At 40.0% G+C, this 17647-nt stretch overlaps 1 protein-coding gene across 4 annotated transcripts in view; it reads left to right on the top strand.

Annotated features, from left to right (window-relative positions):
- The window catches only part of CCDC149 (coiled-coil domain containing 149), a 55159-nt gene that overhangs the window by 4699 nt on the left and 32813 nt on the right, over positions 1 to 17647 (top strand). For all 4 annotated transcript variants that reach the window (XM_063336120.1, XM_063336119.1, XM_063336118.1 and 1 more), the window contains exons 2-3: positions 4556 to 4717; positions 5256 to 5294. In XM_063336120.1, coding sequence (XP_063192190.1) covers positions 4556 to 4717; positions 5256 to 5294 — 201 coding nt within the window. The remainder of the gene's footprint in view (positions 1 to 4555; positions 4718 to 5255; positions 5295 to 17647) is intronic.

Genomic DNA, 17647 nt, shown 5'->3' with positions numbered 1-17647 from the left:
AGCTTTTCTAAATGTGGGCAAATGCCAGTGGCTGTAGGGAAGAACAAAGTGGAGCGGGTGCTCTGAGGTCCCTAAGTGATTGGGTTGGCATCGTAATGGCTTTGTCATTTGGAAAAGGAAGTGGAAATGCTAAAGGAGTTGGCATTGTGACTTAACTGCTCTCCAAAGTTCTCGGGACCTATGGGAGAGATGCTACGGAGACCTGCATACTGGGCTTTTCAGGCAACCAAACAAGTGTTTTCTTCTCATGTTTCCATGTTCCGGGTTGGACTAAGGTACATACAGCAACGGTAAAGGGCAAACACAGAGAAATTGATCACATAATTCAATGCATACAAAACTTTTAAGGGCTGGGCTGCCTTGCAAAATAGTGTTATTTTGACTAATCAAATCAAATGATGGTAATTCTTAAGTGACCAGTGAAGATGATGTGGTGTAATATTATCATCAAGACAAGACATGGTGTTCTGGGGAGCTGCTTATATCGCTTAGATCATCAGTGAATGATACCAGCCTGATGTGTGTTTCAGCAGTCAGGAGGTAGCTGGTGAAGCAAGTGCTGGGCAGCAGGAAAAGCAGAACTGGTATTGCGGGATAAAACCAAGGACACTGCATTGTCTCGGGTTTTATCAGAGATGAGGACATGAGATGAGATGGCAGGCAAATGGCCAGTAATTGTGTATTTCTCGGGCTTTTGAGAGCTTGACTCTTTCAGGTAAGTTGAACAGTTTAATCTGAAGTCAAGGGCAGCAACATCACTGAAACACAGTCAACGAGCACCCCAAATAGTGATGGTACAATGCATTTTGTGACTCTTCAGTTTGTCATTGGCACAACAAAATTGCCTTCAAGAGTACTGTGAGGAGAAATTTGATAAAACTCCAGACCAAAAGGTGGTGAGTAGGATTCGTGGTTTCTCTGAGAGCATGGTGGACAATAGGGCTTCCAGGCCCTCGTACAATGTGGTGGACCATCAGCATTTGAGAGAATGCTGGGTCCTGGAATGTTGAGAGAACACAGGATGTGATCCACAGTGATTCCAAAGCACAGTTTGGAGATAGTATCTCTACTTTTACCCTCAGAAAATTAGGTATTTTCCTCTTGGCACTAATTGCCATAAAATACCCAAGTATAGGCCAGTAATTTGTACAAATTTAAAATAAATTATTTTGTGATAGGAATTTGGTGTGTTTGTTGGTTTAAAAAAAGAAAGTCTAAAACCTTGACAGTGTCCCAGCTTCATCAGATTATTAGACCATGTCTACGGCGTCGTTAATGAGATCTGTCCAGATTTGTCACTAAAAATAGCAATGGACAAATACAAAGTGTTTGATGTAGAGGGTCACCTTGGAGCAGTTACACTCTCCTGTAATGTCAGTCTCTTTTTACTCAATTTCACTAAAGTAGTTATCTGGCTGTAAAGCAGTTCAGGCAGTAATGTAGGATGTCATATATATTCCTTTAATTATTATGATCTTCCTTGTAGCAATTATAATTTGCTTTATTGCAGATAACAGTAAATTGGTAGATAAAAGTCACTAGACAGATATGAAAAGTTGTACTCTGTAGCTTTTAGATTGAAAGTGTAGCAGCTGGTTCTTGGTTAACTTTGTTTTTTAAACTTAAGATTCTTTTGGAACATCAATTAAAAAGAAACAAAAGATAATAAGAATATTTCATAGTAACTGTAGCGCATAACAGAATTCACTTGTTTGTCTCACTAATAGTATGTGAGACATAGGCTTTTTCCTTCAGTTGCAGAGGAAGAAATCTCTGTATCAATGCCAGAAGCATCTATTGAATGCTTTTGCTCAAACTATATGAGAAAATTTTTCTTACTGCTTGCATTGCTCCAAAAAGACTGTTAAACTCCTATGTTCCTTTTGACAGCATACCAATTTTGCTGCACTTATTTGTCTATATATGGGAAAATGGGTGGGACTCAGTTGTTTCCCTGAGTAGAATTCATTTCTGGTGTACAGTTGTTAGGTCAGTTTATGGCCATTATTTTTTTTAACATTCAGAGTCACATATATTGAATAACCTCTTTGAGGTCTGTCTTTGTATAATTTGGTTTTCCTTGGTAATGGGAATTTGAAACACAGCTCTGTCAAATAATCAAATTCCACAGAAATGCTCTGGCTTTATTGTTTCTTGTACCATAAGCCCATGGAAACAAATTACTATACGTTATTACTATTTTTATCCCATTTATTTGGGAAAGTCAATATATGCAAAAGGTAAAAAATGGCTTCAAAAAGTCTTCTAGGTGATCACTTTTACAGTAAAATCCAAACAGTACATTGATGAGAGATGCCAAGCCCCTTCCTTCTGTATGGCAGATCATCAGTATATCAGTCATCAAGTATAAATATACTTTAAACAAGGATGAGGTCATTATTCCTTTTCACTTAGACCCTGAACACAACTGTCCCCACAATCTGTTTATGGTTCATTATCCTCAACCTAACAGATAACGGACAATTCCCTTGCCCCCACCAATGCTGCTGTGAAAGGTAAAGCCGCCTTTTGTGCTTTGAGTGTGTCCTTTGTGGAGAGCTGTGACTCATGGCAGAAGCAAGATTTGTTTGGCATTCGGTCTGCATTTCCTGCCTGATAAGTATAATTTTTTTTATAGCCATATCCACATGCTCCAGTTAGCTTCCGACTCTCTCGTACACTGTTCTGTACACCAGCACTTGTGGCAAGTCTGGGAGGCACCTGCTGGTGGTGTGGGTGTCCTAAGGCAGATGTTTGGCTTTGCTCCCCTCCCACTGTGTACATTGTATAGGCTGTTCTGCACCACGTAGGTGGTGTCTGGATGGGCCAGCTTCATTCTTCCTGGTGGTTAAAGGAGCAGGACAGGCTACTCAGTTCAGGGGTTTTGGGCTGTTGGTTTTTTTAGAGTGATTGTGAGGTTTGCTTTTACTCATTTTTACTTGCAATTATTGTATCAGGTTGTTAGCATTCAAAAACAATTTAGTGAAGCATATTTTAGAATTGACTAAGACATGAGACGAAACCGGGAAAAGAAGAAGAGAGATTGGAGATTGTCAGAGGCAAATCTTTCCCTGTAAGGAAAGGAATTATTTTTTCAAGTTCGAAGCAATTTACCATGTCACTACAATCACTTGCTGACAATATTAAAGTTTAGCTTCTAATACCTTTCAGTCCTTTATCAGGGGACTTGACATTTGTGTAAGGTATCAGTAAGGACATAAGTACATAGGTACAGTTGCCTTTGTTGATGCCAAGGCATCATAATCCAGAAAATTTATGGCAGGATTTCAACTTCAGTATTGCCAGAAATAAAATTAATCCAAGGTGGAAGTGTCCTTTTTGAGAGTTCAGATCCCTCTTGGAATTGGTTTTCTCATTCCCTTCCGGCTTTTTTGCAACTAAGTGTTTACCATTTTTGTAAAATGTTGGCTGTACTAATATACCAAACTCACTTTTCCCTTTCTCATTGACTTGAAATTGAGGTTAACAAAGTCAGTTCTAAGCAAGTAGTACATACGAGTGTCCCAAAGAACAGCACTGACTTGAACAGTATGGAAATGCTGATGCTCTTGCTTTGTGCAAGAGCCCATAATGACAAAGTATTCTTGTCAGAGTATATAATGAAACTATAAATTGTTTTCATGACTGCTGTGATATTTGGTCTCTTGCAGAGCACATTCAGAAAGTATTTAGTGCCACGTCTTATGTGAGTAACATCACAAATAGAAATAGATGCTTTAGCATGAGCAGTGTCAAGTAATGGGTAAGAAGAATCTGCTGATTGAACATCACATTAAGTGAAAAAAGTTGCTTGAAACTTCTGATAGGTAAGTTCAGGCACTGCAGGAAAGGAAGACATACACGTTACTATCTCTTCCTCCCAGTGGGGAAGAGCAGTGAAGCAGATCAGACTAATGCAGAACAGCTAAGATTTGCAAGTTCTGCTTTGCTTTGTGCCTGAGCCCTGTGCTTCATAGGCAGAGGCTGGAGGGGAAGGCTCACCTCTGCCTCCTCTGCCTTCCCTCCCCATTCAGGTGTTTGCAATATTCCTGCATTATTTCCCATTCTTTTAACTCAACAAGCACATGTGTATGATATCACTGCAGAAATAGTTTTTTTACCCATGTGGGTAGGGTATCACACTGTAGTTGTTTCAGACTCAAGGTAAATTTTGGTTGTCACTCATGCGAGCCCTTCTGCTGTAACATGGTCCTGTTTCACTGCCCTGGTGGAAGACTCCCCCCAGAGGACATTGCTGGGAGCGGGGAGGAGGAGGAAAGAAGGGGAAATGAGGTGGGAAATGCTGGTTGCTACCTGACAGCTGGCTATTGTAGACACAAGTAGAAAAGGGACACAAGTTACAAATGGATTTCAGGCTTCTGATACAACAGATTTCTTTCCTGTGATTAATAAGCTAAGACAACTTGCAGCAGACTTTGATCTTGTGCAGGGAGCCTTCCTCCATCTTTTCAGAGAAAGACTTGAGCCTCTTGAATACAGTACTGGTTGTGGTAGAAAAGCCTTGTTACAATTATGGTGTTTTTTTCTTCTGCAGTATCTGGTGTGCAAAAGGAAGCTCGAAAGTAAAAAGGAGGCATTACTAATCCTTTCCAAAGAGCTGGACACCTGTCAACAAGAAAGAGACCAGTACAAGCTTATGGCCAACCAGTTGCGGGAACGACACCAGTCTCTGAAAAAGAAGTACCGGGAACTGATTGTAGGTTGTTCTTTATGAATACTCTATAACTGGGTGACAAGGGTGAACCTCCAAAAAAATGGAAAGAAGTCCATGACGACTCCTGTAAAAATGTTTAGGTACTTGTTTACAGTAGTCCTTCAGTTGTACAGCCCTGATCGTATTATTCCTCATTTGTTCCGCATTGATGAGGTAGTACCTGTTATATAAGACACAGAAAGACAGTGTGTGCTCTGAGGAAATTAGTTTCAGTCATAATTTCATTTAAAAACTGACTGCAGTATTATTATTCCACAGCAACTTAATGTACTGTTATGAAAAATAATGCAACATAAATTTGTAATAACTTGCTGTTCTAGAAATGTAAACAAATCTTCAGCCTCAGACAATTTTTTGAGTTGAAATTAATATTACTGGTATTAATCAAGATGCAGTATTTTAGAAACAATTTTGATAACAGTTTAGCTAAAATACATGTTTTAAAGTTTGATCCACAAAGTTAATATGGTTGCTGGCTTGAGAAATAAGTTGCAAATAAAATATGTCCATTTATTTGTAGGATGGGGATCCATCCCTTCCACCTGAAAAGAGGAAACAGGTAGGATTTATTTTTCAGTTGGTGTTATTTATCTGCTACAAAATTACTTAGCAAAAATGTGAAAATATTAGCTAAGAAATCTGGTAAAAAGCAAGCTTTTCTGTCTATTGAAAAGCTCAGTCTAAACTGTGGCTGCTTGTGCTTTTGTCTGAACATGTTTCGCTCTAAAATATCTGAACCATCATTAATTAGAATATATGGCTATTGCTTTTAAACTCCCCTGAGACTGAAATTGGTCAGTGTACGGAGACTTGAGATTGTTCACCTTGTTTATCCTTCTTGTATTGAGTCGTAAAATGCGTTTGTGACAGGACTTCTCATACTTAAAAGCAATCTGGGAATGCATTGTCTTCATTCCATAATTGTTAATTTATTGTTGTGAGTACTGATTTCCATTAGGTACTCTCACAGGTCACTTAGGCTCTATGAGTTATAAATGGTAGAACAATGGTAATTGCATTTTATGGTTCCCCTGAAAAACTTTTTGCCTGCTCGCTTTTTTTTTTTTTGTTCCTGGAGATCCACGTAGTAAGTCCCTGTTGTGAAGTGCGTGTTGTCACATCCTAAAATTATCTTAATTTTTAGAGAAAAATGGCACCCAAAACACCACGTTTGAGCAGGGAGAGGAGGAGAACCCAAAAGAACAAAAATTGTTACTGTAATTGACAGTTCTGAACGTCTTTAACCGTGTTTAAAACATGGTTATTGCATTCTCTTAATGGGTCAGAAGTTTTACTCATTATGCTTTCCCTGGGAGTTTGCATGTAGTTCCTGCTATTTTCTTAAAGCTTTAGGGACTTAGGGTTTTGGTTGTTTTAAACTAAACTTTCAGATGCAATGTAATTACTCCTTCAGGCACGTAAACAAGTAGCTGCCAAGAAGTCAGTGACTCAGTGTAGAATCATTTAACTTCTTCAATATTTCGCATAATTTATTTGAAATTCTGTTATTTCAACAAAGTTCTAATAAAAGTTTATGACCAGATAAGTTTGTGCATTCTGACTACTAAAACTGGAGCTGAGGAATATACAATTAGAAGGACAAAACCCAATGCACTATATGGGTCATTACAGAGATAAGTAGGAAGGGATGCCATCCCATGGATGTTGTTCTAATTCCTCTTCCGTCTTTCAAAACAAATAAATCTGACACTTGTTTCTAAAATAATAGCAAAATTTAGTCTAAATTCAGAAGCTGCAATTATCTTAAGTTTGGGCAAATCGTACTGTGGTGAGCGCCTGGAAAGTCATTTAATAATCTAGCTAGGGGTCTTTTTTCTGAGGAAGTTACGTATTCACGCTAGGTAACAGTGAAAGAAAGAAAATCTTGTTCTCAAATGGGGTCATTTATAGATCTCCCCCAAGGACAATATATACTTTAGGTTGTACAGTAATAGGCTGTTAGTGCACTTCTTGAGTTTTCATTTTCCCGAGAAGTGTGTCTGTTGCATACAAGGTGGATAATCTGGAGTAGTTAGGGCAACCTTTCTAAAGAAGAGTATAGTTTTGATTTGAGAAATACATTGAAGAATAATAAAGCAAAGTTATGAATATTTCTCCATTATTCATGCACGTATGTTTCTTAGCATTTTCTCATCTAAGAAAGAGTGAAGTTCTCTATGCTCTTTTGGACTTTTTCCATCGCCTTTTTGCCCAGAAGCCTAGTTGCCTGCTGGGAGAAGTTTGTGACCTCACTCATTTTATAAAAACAGAGACCCTGATCCTATAATGAATTTTGTGTGACGCAAAAGTGCATGCTGTTCTCGTGGTCAGAAATTAGATAAAAAAATGATATGCTGAACAATTTGCTGTTACATTTCTTTACCGTAACTGAGAAATCATTGTTGAAATTGCAATCTAGAACCTTAAATGTAATAGGTGGGTTGGAATTGCTACTTTCTTCTCCTTCATCTCTTCATTTTTCACCTTTATTATCAATTACGCTTTGTGACTTCTTAAAATATCTTGTTTTCACAACGTGCCTTCTCTCCTTGTTTTGCAACACAGAATTTTCATGGTTTGTATGGAAATACCATGTAACCAGGCAATTTCTATCAGGAAGCAGTTAACTCAGAATTTGGTTTTGTAAAATTGGTGTTACTTAAAGGTGTCTTCATGTGCAGTGCTCTGCAGTGTTTTCCCTCTCAAAGCTGTGTGTGCAGTGATACACATCTCTGACATAATCCAAAGATTGCTCTGTGTGTATTCACTTCTGCTGACCAACAAAAGCGGGAAATAAGAAACTGTGCTACTGAAACCTCTTTTCCTGCAGTAAGTGTTTTACCATTAGTGTTGTTATCGCAGCCTGTGAGCTGTCAGTGCTTTCCTGGCCCCTCTTACCAAACATTCACAATTAAATGTTGCGGTTGAAGATAGTTTTATAGTGTCTTGTGGGGTCAGGTGTAAGGTAGTTTTTGGATAAGTAACGGAAGGGTGAAATGTTTCAGGAGGATAGGAATAACAAAGAGTTGATTTTAATGTTAAAATTCACCAGAGATGGTAAAAAATAGACACTTCCCATTTTGAAAGACACGTTAAAATGTTGCTCTGTCTACAGAGCCTCTGTTGTGCATCCTATATAAATAGAAATTCTACCGTTCTGCAGTGGTATATGCATCTGCTGCGATACAGAACTTTTTAATGACAAATACTGGCTATCTCTTGGACAGTGTTGCCATACTAGGAAACTTAAAGAAAAAAACATAGATGGGATTTCTAGCTTTATTTATACTGACTATTATTTTCATCTATATTGCTTGTATTTTCGGTATAACTTCAGTTCGGGAGAAGCTTTGTCATTGAAATAACAGATCAGTGAATCCTTGACCTTCTATATGAAATGGAAGTTCTTTTAATACAAGTGAGTTCCTTTGAATAAACAAAGGTGAAGTAAAATGCATGATTAGGAAAATGACTGTGCTGGGCCACACTCCTAAATATGCTTTGCTTAATTTCATCTCGTGAGACCACTCAGTTGGAGATAATGGGTTTGCAGTGGGGCTGTGTGTCTTGAATAAAGCCACAATGCATATGTTCACTGGTGAGGGCTTATATTTGTATTTTAAATATATGAGGAATCAAATTAAATGGAGCTAAACGTCACAAGATCACAGAATGGTTGAGGTGGGAAGGCAGATCAACTAGTCCAATCACACTGCTCAAGCAGGGCCACCTAGAGCATGTTGCTCAGGACCGTCTCCAGTCAGGTTTTGAATATCTGCAAGAATGGAGACTCCACTGCATCTCTGAGCAGCCTGTTCCAGTGTTTGACCACTTTCATAGTAAAAAAGGGGGAGGGGTGCTCTTCAGATACCTGCAGGTATTGGGCTGGCTAAAGTTCCACATGAGGACTAGGGCCTGTGAACATGAAGCTTCTTCCAGTTGTGTGAAGAAGGCCTCATCTACTACTTCCTGATCAGGAGATCTGTAGCAGATACCCAGTACAACAGCATGCATGTTGATCTGCCCACTAGTCTTGACCCAAAAGCTCTCAACTGACTCCTAACCTGTCCCAAGGCAGAGCTCCATGCATTCCAGCAACTCTGTCACATAAAGGGCAGCACCCCTCATCGCCTTCCTGCTGTCCTTCCTAAAGAGCCTGTATTCCTCCATCACAGCACTCCACTTGTGTGAGCTATCCCACCATTTCTGCATGATCCCCATGAGATTGCAGCCCTGTAACTGAACACAGTCTTTGAACTCCTCCTGTTTGTTCCCCATGCTGCGTAAGTTAGAGTACAGGCCTCGGAGGGGCATCCAAGTGTGCCAAGTTCCACAGTACAGGCTTCAGAGCTTTCCCCACAAGGCTGTTCTTCAGGCATTTACTTCCTTATGTGCCTGTGCTCAAAGGAATTAAACTTCAGCTCAGTTGCTTTGTGAATTGCTATGTCCCTTCTCTTCCCATCACCCCAGGGTCTTGGCTTACCTACCCTATCCCAAGTCTCCTTTTTCCCTCCCACATAATTTCTAGTTTAGAGCTTTCCTTCTGAAGTCGGACAGCCTATTGGCAAAGATACTTTTGCCTCACGTAGTCAAGTGGTTCTTGTGTCTTCCAAGCAGTTGTTGAGCCTTAGAGAGGGTCCCATGGTCATAGAACCCTCTTTGAGGCTCCTAATAATGAGCCTCATGACGCAATGATGACATAGTCGTACTGTATAGCACAGCTTGATAGCTACTCTTTTTGCCAGGCAAAAAGTCTCATCAGAGAAACTGTGCATCTTTCCTGAAGGTCGCAGCCCTTAACTCTGTTATAGTTATTAGTGGGTGTTCCAAGGTGATTCATTCAAACCAAGACTCTGACTGCCTCAGTGATCATTGACGTCACAGCAGCATGCTACCCACTCATCGAGACGTTGGTCAGGCAGCTTAACTTCCACTAATGAATAAATTCATGAGTGTGGCATTTTGGGGAAGCAGAACATCAGAAGGAGCAGAGGTTCCAAACAGAAGTGTGTTGTGACATACCACAAATGGACTCATTTTGATCCCATTCACTTCCACTCTCAGCTTCTAGCTTAACGTACTCAGCTGTCACAATTCCCTTTCGAAACAAACTTCAGGGATTACCTTATGACAGTTTTTGATGTCATCAGCAAAGATGATGAATGTGACTATAGTGTGACTATTTCTTATTAATTAATGAATTTGGGAAGTTTTGCATGTCTTGTGCTAAGGCACGAAAGCTGCCCTATGATGAGATGAGAGCCCTATGAGAGAAAATCTTCAGATAAAATACACTACAGGGTAAGTATTTATCTCACAAAGGTTCTGTGAAGATTGATGTGATTTCCTCCTCTCTTCAGAGGGTTTGAAGATGAAAACCACTATGCATGTGCCAAACTTAGACCTGTGCGCTTTGCTCTGGTTTGTAGGTGCATGTGTTTGACTCCCATAATGCGAAGTAGCAGATGGAAAACAGTGAGATTGTTTGCCCTTGCAACGCATCAGAGAGCAATATTCCCATGGATTTCAAAACGTGCCTGCTCTGAGAACGTAGCCGGTAGAGACATTTTGATTTCTGCACACTGAAATTTGCTGTTCCGTCGATAGGAGCAGGTGGCAGTATGCAAAACCTAGAACTTCTGAGCCGCTCTAGGAGTCCTGCCTTGTGAAATGACACTGTTGTTTCTTCACCCTCGTAGGTTCTTCAGTAAACACGAGGCTAGGAGAGAAGAAATGCTGATTCTGATAGATTTGATAGTCCCTCTTTAAAGTTTGGAGTGCTGTTCAGACCTGATGTGTACAACAACCTCTCCTCTGGTTGCTGCGTCTTACCTTCATGGAATAGAGAGACACTTGTCCGCACCCCTGCACCTGAATGCTCTTGATAAATATTCTATTAGTCAGAACACTCAAAACATTTAAGGGATTTTGATTCTTTTTGTGCATTATCTCAAAGTTTAAGTTGTCCTTAAGGTCTTAAAGCAGCTAAAATATTTCTGATAAAACAAGCCAATGAAACAATCTTTTCTTCTATCCTAATATAGTAGTCTTTGTATTAGTACAAATTAATCATTTCTCTTTGACTATGTTCATCTGCTGTCAACAAAAAATTGATGCCTATGTGAAGTACGGGAGGGCTGAAGTACCTTATTGAACCTCCACAGTGAAGGAATTTCTGCCAAGTGACTTCTAATGATACTAGTTCATACTGACATCCTCAGTTGCTGGTTATGATGTATATTAAGAAGTTGCTTTGCAAAACCTGGCCTCATAAAGGAGTCTGTAGTTGGTGCTAACCTTATTTTGTTTGTCAGCCTTTGGCAAATGCTCTAGGTCCATCTTGGTGGTGTTTGGTCTTGTTCAAAACTATGCTAATCTAACACACAGAAGACTGGTTAAAAGGAGAGAAAAAAATATTCATTTTACATGTCTACTGCTAAAATGGCATTTTGGTTCTATTAATCAGCTCTATAAAAATTCCGATTGCTGAGCGTCTTGAAGGTATGTGAGCGCGAGCGAGTCTTTCTCGTTTTGTGGAGCCCTGTCAAGTTTTGGCTGGTGTGCTTCTGTGGTGGCATCGCTGCCTGGTTCTCAGAGTGGCAGATACTCAGGGGAGGAGAGGATTTTCTTCTTCTCTTGTTTCATGTCAAGTGACTGCTTGGCAAAGCTTTGATTTTTGCTGTTGTTTTTCTGTGGGGAAATATGACCCATAGTAAGTGTATTTTGTTTAGTATGCCCAGGACCTATAATTTCAGAAGTCTTCCCTACGGGGTTTTTCATCTTGAAGAGAAAAATACAATAATTTTTGCTTTTTATCCTAAGGAAGCTAGTGCTAGGGGAGGTCGTCAGTTCTTCTACCTTGGAGTGAAGAGTGGTAGCTGGTGAGCAAAGCAGGTTTTTCTGCGTTAATTCAGCCATTGCAATCATATGAATGCACTGGAGGAGAAACTGCAATTAAATTTGCTATCAGTCACACCCATCAAGTGTGCTTAATGTTTCATCAAACTTTTCTTTCTGTCAGGCCTATAATTCAGTGTTCTTTGTTTGAATGTGTGACTGAAAGAAACAAAAGACTGTAAACTGCAGTATAGAAATGCTTGTTTGTATTTAAAAATATTTTTAAACTGTAAAGGTATGTTGGAAGTGTCCCCCTCTTCCCCCTTGCCAAATTACTTTTTCAAGCAGTATCTAAAGGCAGAAAGTCCTTTTTTTTAAAAAATTTTTTTTTAAGTGTCGGATAAGATTTATGTGCAAGAGAATTGAGAGCTATATTAAAGACTGTGTTACTATCCATCATTTTTAAAGTGGTGTGAAGAAAAATAACACTGTGTGTATGTGTGGCTAGATTTGCAAAAGTGTTAAAGGAGCCAAATTCAAGGGTAGTGCATAATGCCAGGGATGACTATGTGGAGTTACTTCCCCCTGCCCCCCCTTCTTCTTGGGTCATTGGTCAGTAGTGAGCAAAGATCTGTTGCTGTCAGACAGGTATTCACTGGCTTATGTTAATAAATATTTATAGGTATTCACTGGCTTATGTTAATAAATATTTATAGGTATTTTCCTCAGTAGTTTCCTATGCTCATTTGTAGCCAAAAGTAAGGCTCTTTTCCACCTTCTATCCCAAAAACGTTCTTGCAAATTTTAACAAATTCTAAGTGGAAAAGGGTGAGGTCTGTGATCCCATCCCATTGAATCTTTCACTCTCTGATCTGTACTGATTTGTGGTGCTTTTTTTCCCCTATGTAATAAAGGTTGGCACTTCCCACTCAGCACTCTCACATCAATCTTTTTCTCCTTTCTTCCTAGCTTCTGGTGGGATCATTGACTATGATCATGCTTGCTTTTGGTCAGAGGAGAAAGGAATATGGGGACAGTTTCTTATGTCTAGTACCGCAATGGGGGTTTGGACTGCGCTTGAGCATACTTCCCTGAGAGGTGGTTGGTCACTGGAACAGGCTCCCCAGGGAAGTGGTCACGGCACCAAGTCTGCCAGAGTTCAAGGAGCATCTGGACGATGCCCTTAGTCATATGGTTTAGTTTTAGGTAGGTCTGCGAGGAGCAGGGAGTTGTCCTCGCTGATACTTATGGGTCCCTTCCAACTTTAGATATTCTATAGTTCTATAATACATGCAAGCTTCCCGCGACAGATGGATGTAAAACAAATAGCTTGTCATGCTACAAAAGCTCAAGAATACCTTCTGGAAACTGAATGTTGACAGAGGTGGGTAGACCTCTAGAAAGATTGTCTGGTACGGGGCAGTTAATCGGAGAGTTGAATAAAGCACTATCTGTTATTCAGTATTACAAACAGTTGCATCGAGAGAGGCTAGGAGAAACAAACAGTTTCCACTGCTGTTGGTTGTTGCAGAGGCAAGACAAGATGAGGCAGCAGAACGGTATAGACCTCTGCATCTTTCTCTCCATTACCCATGGCTCAGAAATCTTTCTTCATCAGTACTTCGTAGTTAGTTTTGAATAGGGTGAGTGAAAGAAGTCTCTGGCAGTTACAGGAGTTTTTTTAAGGCTTCACCTAGAATCAAAAGAAACTGTTGAAGAAGTTGAGTCTAGAGAAGCTGAATTTGGCTAATTTTCAGAGTTGTTCTCTGTTGCACAGGTAAATGATATGAGCATTATTGTCTGCTGAAGTAACCAGTCTTGAATTTCTAAGTTAATTCTGTGTTTGTTCTATGAATATTGAAAAGAATTTGCCAGGTGGAAAAATGAACTGCCTTTCTCCTTGCATAGATTTCTCCCCTTTCCTGAAAAAAAATACATGCTTACAGGTTCACGAAGCCAGTCCTCCATTGTTAGTTTTATCGTCTTTCAAACATATGCTATGTTTTCTTATATATGCCAAAGAAATGGCACCAAGTTCAGGTGTTGTTCAGTGTATCCTCTTGGCTGGCTCTCCTTAAGCCCAGTAGAGCACTTTTGAAAATCAAATATTTCTCCTTCTATCCACATTTAACCGAGAGTTTTAATGAGATCTTGCCAAAACCTTTAAAACTCGGAACAATCTAAATTATACATTGTATGGAACCTCTAAGCCAGGGAAATGAATAATTGCTGGAGACTACTTCTGTGACATAGCTTGGTTGTTTTAGTTTAACAGAAGTATAATAGAAGCTTTGCATTAAGGAGCAAGTCTATACTTAGCTCATTGTAATGCTCTTAGCATGCTTAAACGAGGCTGTTTTATTTTGGTGTCTAAAATTCTTCATTTCAAGTTTTTTCCAAAATCCCTGTCTTGGGTATAAAGGTTTTTGTCACGTTGTCATTTATATGACTGACAAATAAAATTCAGCATAGAATTGCAATCCCAGAGAAATGGTTTTAAAAGAAATAAATCTGAGCAGGAAGATTTAGTATAGGCATGGTAATGCCTTTCCTGCAGTTACTGGGATCTGGGTTTTAACTACAGACTGCTAGAATCCTGGTGTTGTGTCTGTAAACACTGATTAGTGAGATTGAGTTCTTCCGAGGTGTTGAAATTACATGTGCTATTGCAGCGTTATGAGTTGTTTGAATTCCTCATAAAAAGGGACTTTATAAATAGAAGTGTTTCAGAGAGGTTTGTGCAAATCACGTTCATTTTAACTAACTGGGTCTGGTGGTTGAATGGCCTTTATTGAAAGTCAGCTTTCTTAAAAAACAAAACAAAACAAATTGCATCTGAGCAGTAGCCACAGATGCTTCAGTTTAAATAGTTTTCTGCAAACATGCGTTCTTTGTTTTCTTTCTTCTAAACAGCCATTAAGAAGTACCCCTCAAAACCATTGAATGTGTTCTGAAGCTCCTTGATTCATTCAATATATGATTGACTATTACATAGTTCTTTAACATATAGAAAAAAAAATCATTCTACCAAAGCATACTTGAGGAACATTTTGTGTTGCTTGAATGGTTGCTGACTTGAAAATAAAACTGGAGATAGCTTTATTTTGGCCCTATAATTGGCTATTTACATTTTTTTTGCTATTACGCTCTTTCCCCAAATTATTTATTTGCAGTCTTCAGGTTTATCAGTAGTTTAAAAAAATGCTTTAATCTCTTCTAAAACTGTGGGAAACTTACCTTACTTTCATCTGAACCTTTGATCTCAGAGTACCAGAAGTACAGAAGCTGCAGCAGTGAATTAGGCTTGTTGTTCATCAAGTAGGGTATATCAGTTTCTCGAGTTATTTTTCCCATTTAAAAGTTTGAAGCTATTGCTATTTTAACCCAAGTGGAATTTGGACCCGGCTTCTTCATATAGTAGCGTACAGAAGTTCCAGTTGATTATAGTGTAGTAGTTTAATAGTCTAATCCTCCAAATGGTCAGATGCATGTATAGCTATGTTCATGTTAATATTCATGTTAATATATTTGAGTTAATAGTTCTCTTAAATATAAAACAGGACATGTGAAAATAGCAGTAGTTAGTAAGCAAGGGAAAAGATTGCAGGAATGGCTATCAGACACCTTGTTGATTTGATAGTGTATGAGTTTTAAAGATAAAACTCACAAAAATATCCTATGAGACTGTCAGGTGGTAGTGAGAATGACTGGGTGAAAGAGCAGGACTGAAAAAGAGAGAAATTCCAAGATAGAGAAGTGGGGGAGTTCAAAGAGAAGCACGGCAAGTAGGGAAATTAAAGCTAAACCTAAAATACCAAGAGAGAACTAGGAACAGTCAGTTGATGCATTGGCCTCAAACCCAGGGAGCGTGTGCAAGGGTATCCAAGGTATACTGGCTCAGGAGGCTTTACCAAGTCATGCTTAGAAGATCTGAAAATTCTTTTTTCATTTCTTTTTATACTCTTCAGATTTATGGCAATGGATGACACACCTAGCTGTCCATAGCCAATGTCTCGAAAGGCTGCACGTTATCCACTGTGATTGTAACTCTCTTAGAAAAGAGATCTCATTGGTAGGCTTTTCCTGTGCTGGGTCAATGTTTGTGTATTCATGAGATATTTTTAGGGTAAAAATAAATTTATCTGTAGTATTTACCTATTTTCAGATATCATAGATAGGGAAGGAAGAGATGGCATTATTTTTTGGTTAGTGGTCAAGCTTATGGAATTTAGTTATAAAAATTATAGACCAGACTGCTCGCCCTGCTAACTTAGTAGGTTAATGGGAATGATAACTTTTGACCTGGATTATTTGGGGGTGGGGTGGGTGTTAGCTTTCACCTCTGTTTTTCTAGAAGTCTATGTACTTGCTAACAACGCAAGTCAGGTCAAGTTTGAAGTTTTATGCTACTAGATATCTATGGTTCAGCTCTGTATAGGGGCAGGGACTCCGGCTGGCATCCTCATTACTGGCTAGGAATCTGCTCTAAACGCTATTAGGTAATATAATTGTATCATAATCATTTATCAGCTGTGCCTTTTGTCCTATTATATGGAAGTTTAAAACTAGTATTTTGGCAACTTTGTATAAATATTGTCAAAGTGCTCTGCATTTTGCTCTTCCCACCAGCCAAGATACCAGAACTAGTGCAGATGTTCTCGCCTTGTCTTGTTTGGGGTTTGTGTGCTGTTCTGTGAGTGTCTATGCACACATAGAATCATAGAATGGTTAGAATTGGAAGGGACCTTAAAGATCATCTAGTTCCAACCCCCTGCCATGGGCAGGGACACCTCCCACCAGACCAGGCTGCTCAAAGCCCCATCCAGCCTGGCCTTGAACACTTCCAGGGATGGGGCATTCACAGCTTCCCTGGGCAACATGATGCAGTGTCTCACCACTCTCACAGTAAAGAATTTCTTCCTAATATCTAATCTAAATCTACCCTCTTCCAGTTTAAAACCATTCCTCCTTGTCCTATCACTACTCTCTCTGATAAAGAGTCCCTCCCCACCTTTCCTGTAGGCCCCCTTTAAGTACTGTAAGGCTGCTATTAGGTCTCCCTGGATCTTTCTCTTCTTCAGGCTGAACGAGCCCAAGTCTCTCAGCCTGTCTTCATAAGAGAGGTGCTCCAGCCCTCTGATCATCTTCGTGGCCCTTTTCTGGACTCGCTCCAGCAGGTCCATGTCCTTCTTATGCTGGGGGCTCCAGAGCTGGATGCAGTACGCCAGGTGGGGTCTCACCAGAGCAGAGCAGAGGGGCAGAATCACCTCCCTCGACCTGCTGGCCACGCTTCTTTTGATGCAGCCCAGGATGCGATTGGCCTTCTGGGCTGCAAGTGCACATTGCCAACTCATGTTGAGCTTCCCATCGACCAACACCCCCAAGCCCTTCTCCTCAGGGCTGCTGTCAGTCCATTCTCTGCCAAGCCTGTATTTGTGCTTGGGATTGCCCTGACCCACGTGCAGGACCTTGCACTTGGCCTTCAGGAGGTTGGCATGGGTCCACATCTCAAGCCTGTCTGGGTCCCTCTGGATAGCATCCCTTCCCTCCAGCGTGTCGACTGCACCACACAGCTTGATGTCGTCAGCAAACTTGCTGAGGGTGCACTCAATCCCACTGTCCATGTCTCCGACAAAGATGATAAACAGTACCGATCCAAATACCGACCCCTGAGGGATGCTACTCATCAATGGTTGCCACTTGGTCATGGAGCCATTGACTGCAACTCTTTGAGTGAGGTCATGCAGCCAATTCCTTATCCACCAAGTAGTCCATCCGTCAAATCCATGTCTCGCCAATATAGAGACAAGGATGTCATGCGGGACAGTGTCAAATGCTTTGCACAAGTCCAGGTAGATGATGTCAGTTGTTCTTCCCTAATCCACACATGCTGTCTTTATTTCCTACTATTAAAGATAAAGGAACCCTGGTGACTTTTTTTTTGTTATCTCTCTAATGAAGGGGAGGGGGGTTGTGTGTGTATGGCTGGACTCGATGATCTCAAAGGTCCTTTCCAACCATGAAGATTCTATGATTCTATGAATGAAGCATGAAGTCTCGGTACCAACAACAATA

This window comes from Chroicocephalus ridibundus, chromosome 5 (genome assembly GCF_963924245.1).
Source record: "Chroicocephalus ridibundus chromosome 5, bChrRid1.1, whole genome shotgun sequence".
Lineage (NCBI taxonomy): Eukaryota > Metazoa > Chordata > Aves > Charadriiformes > Laridae > Chroicocephalus > Chroicocephalus ridibundus.
This window is presented reverse-complemented; position numbering and strand designations above follow the sequence as displayed.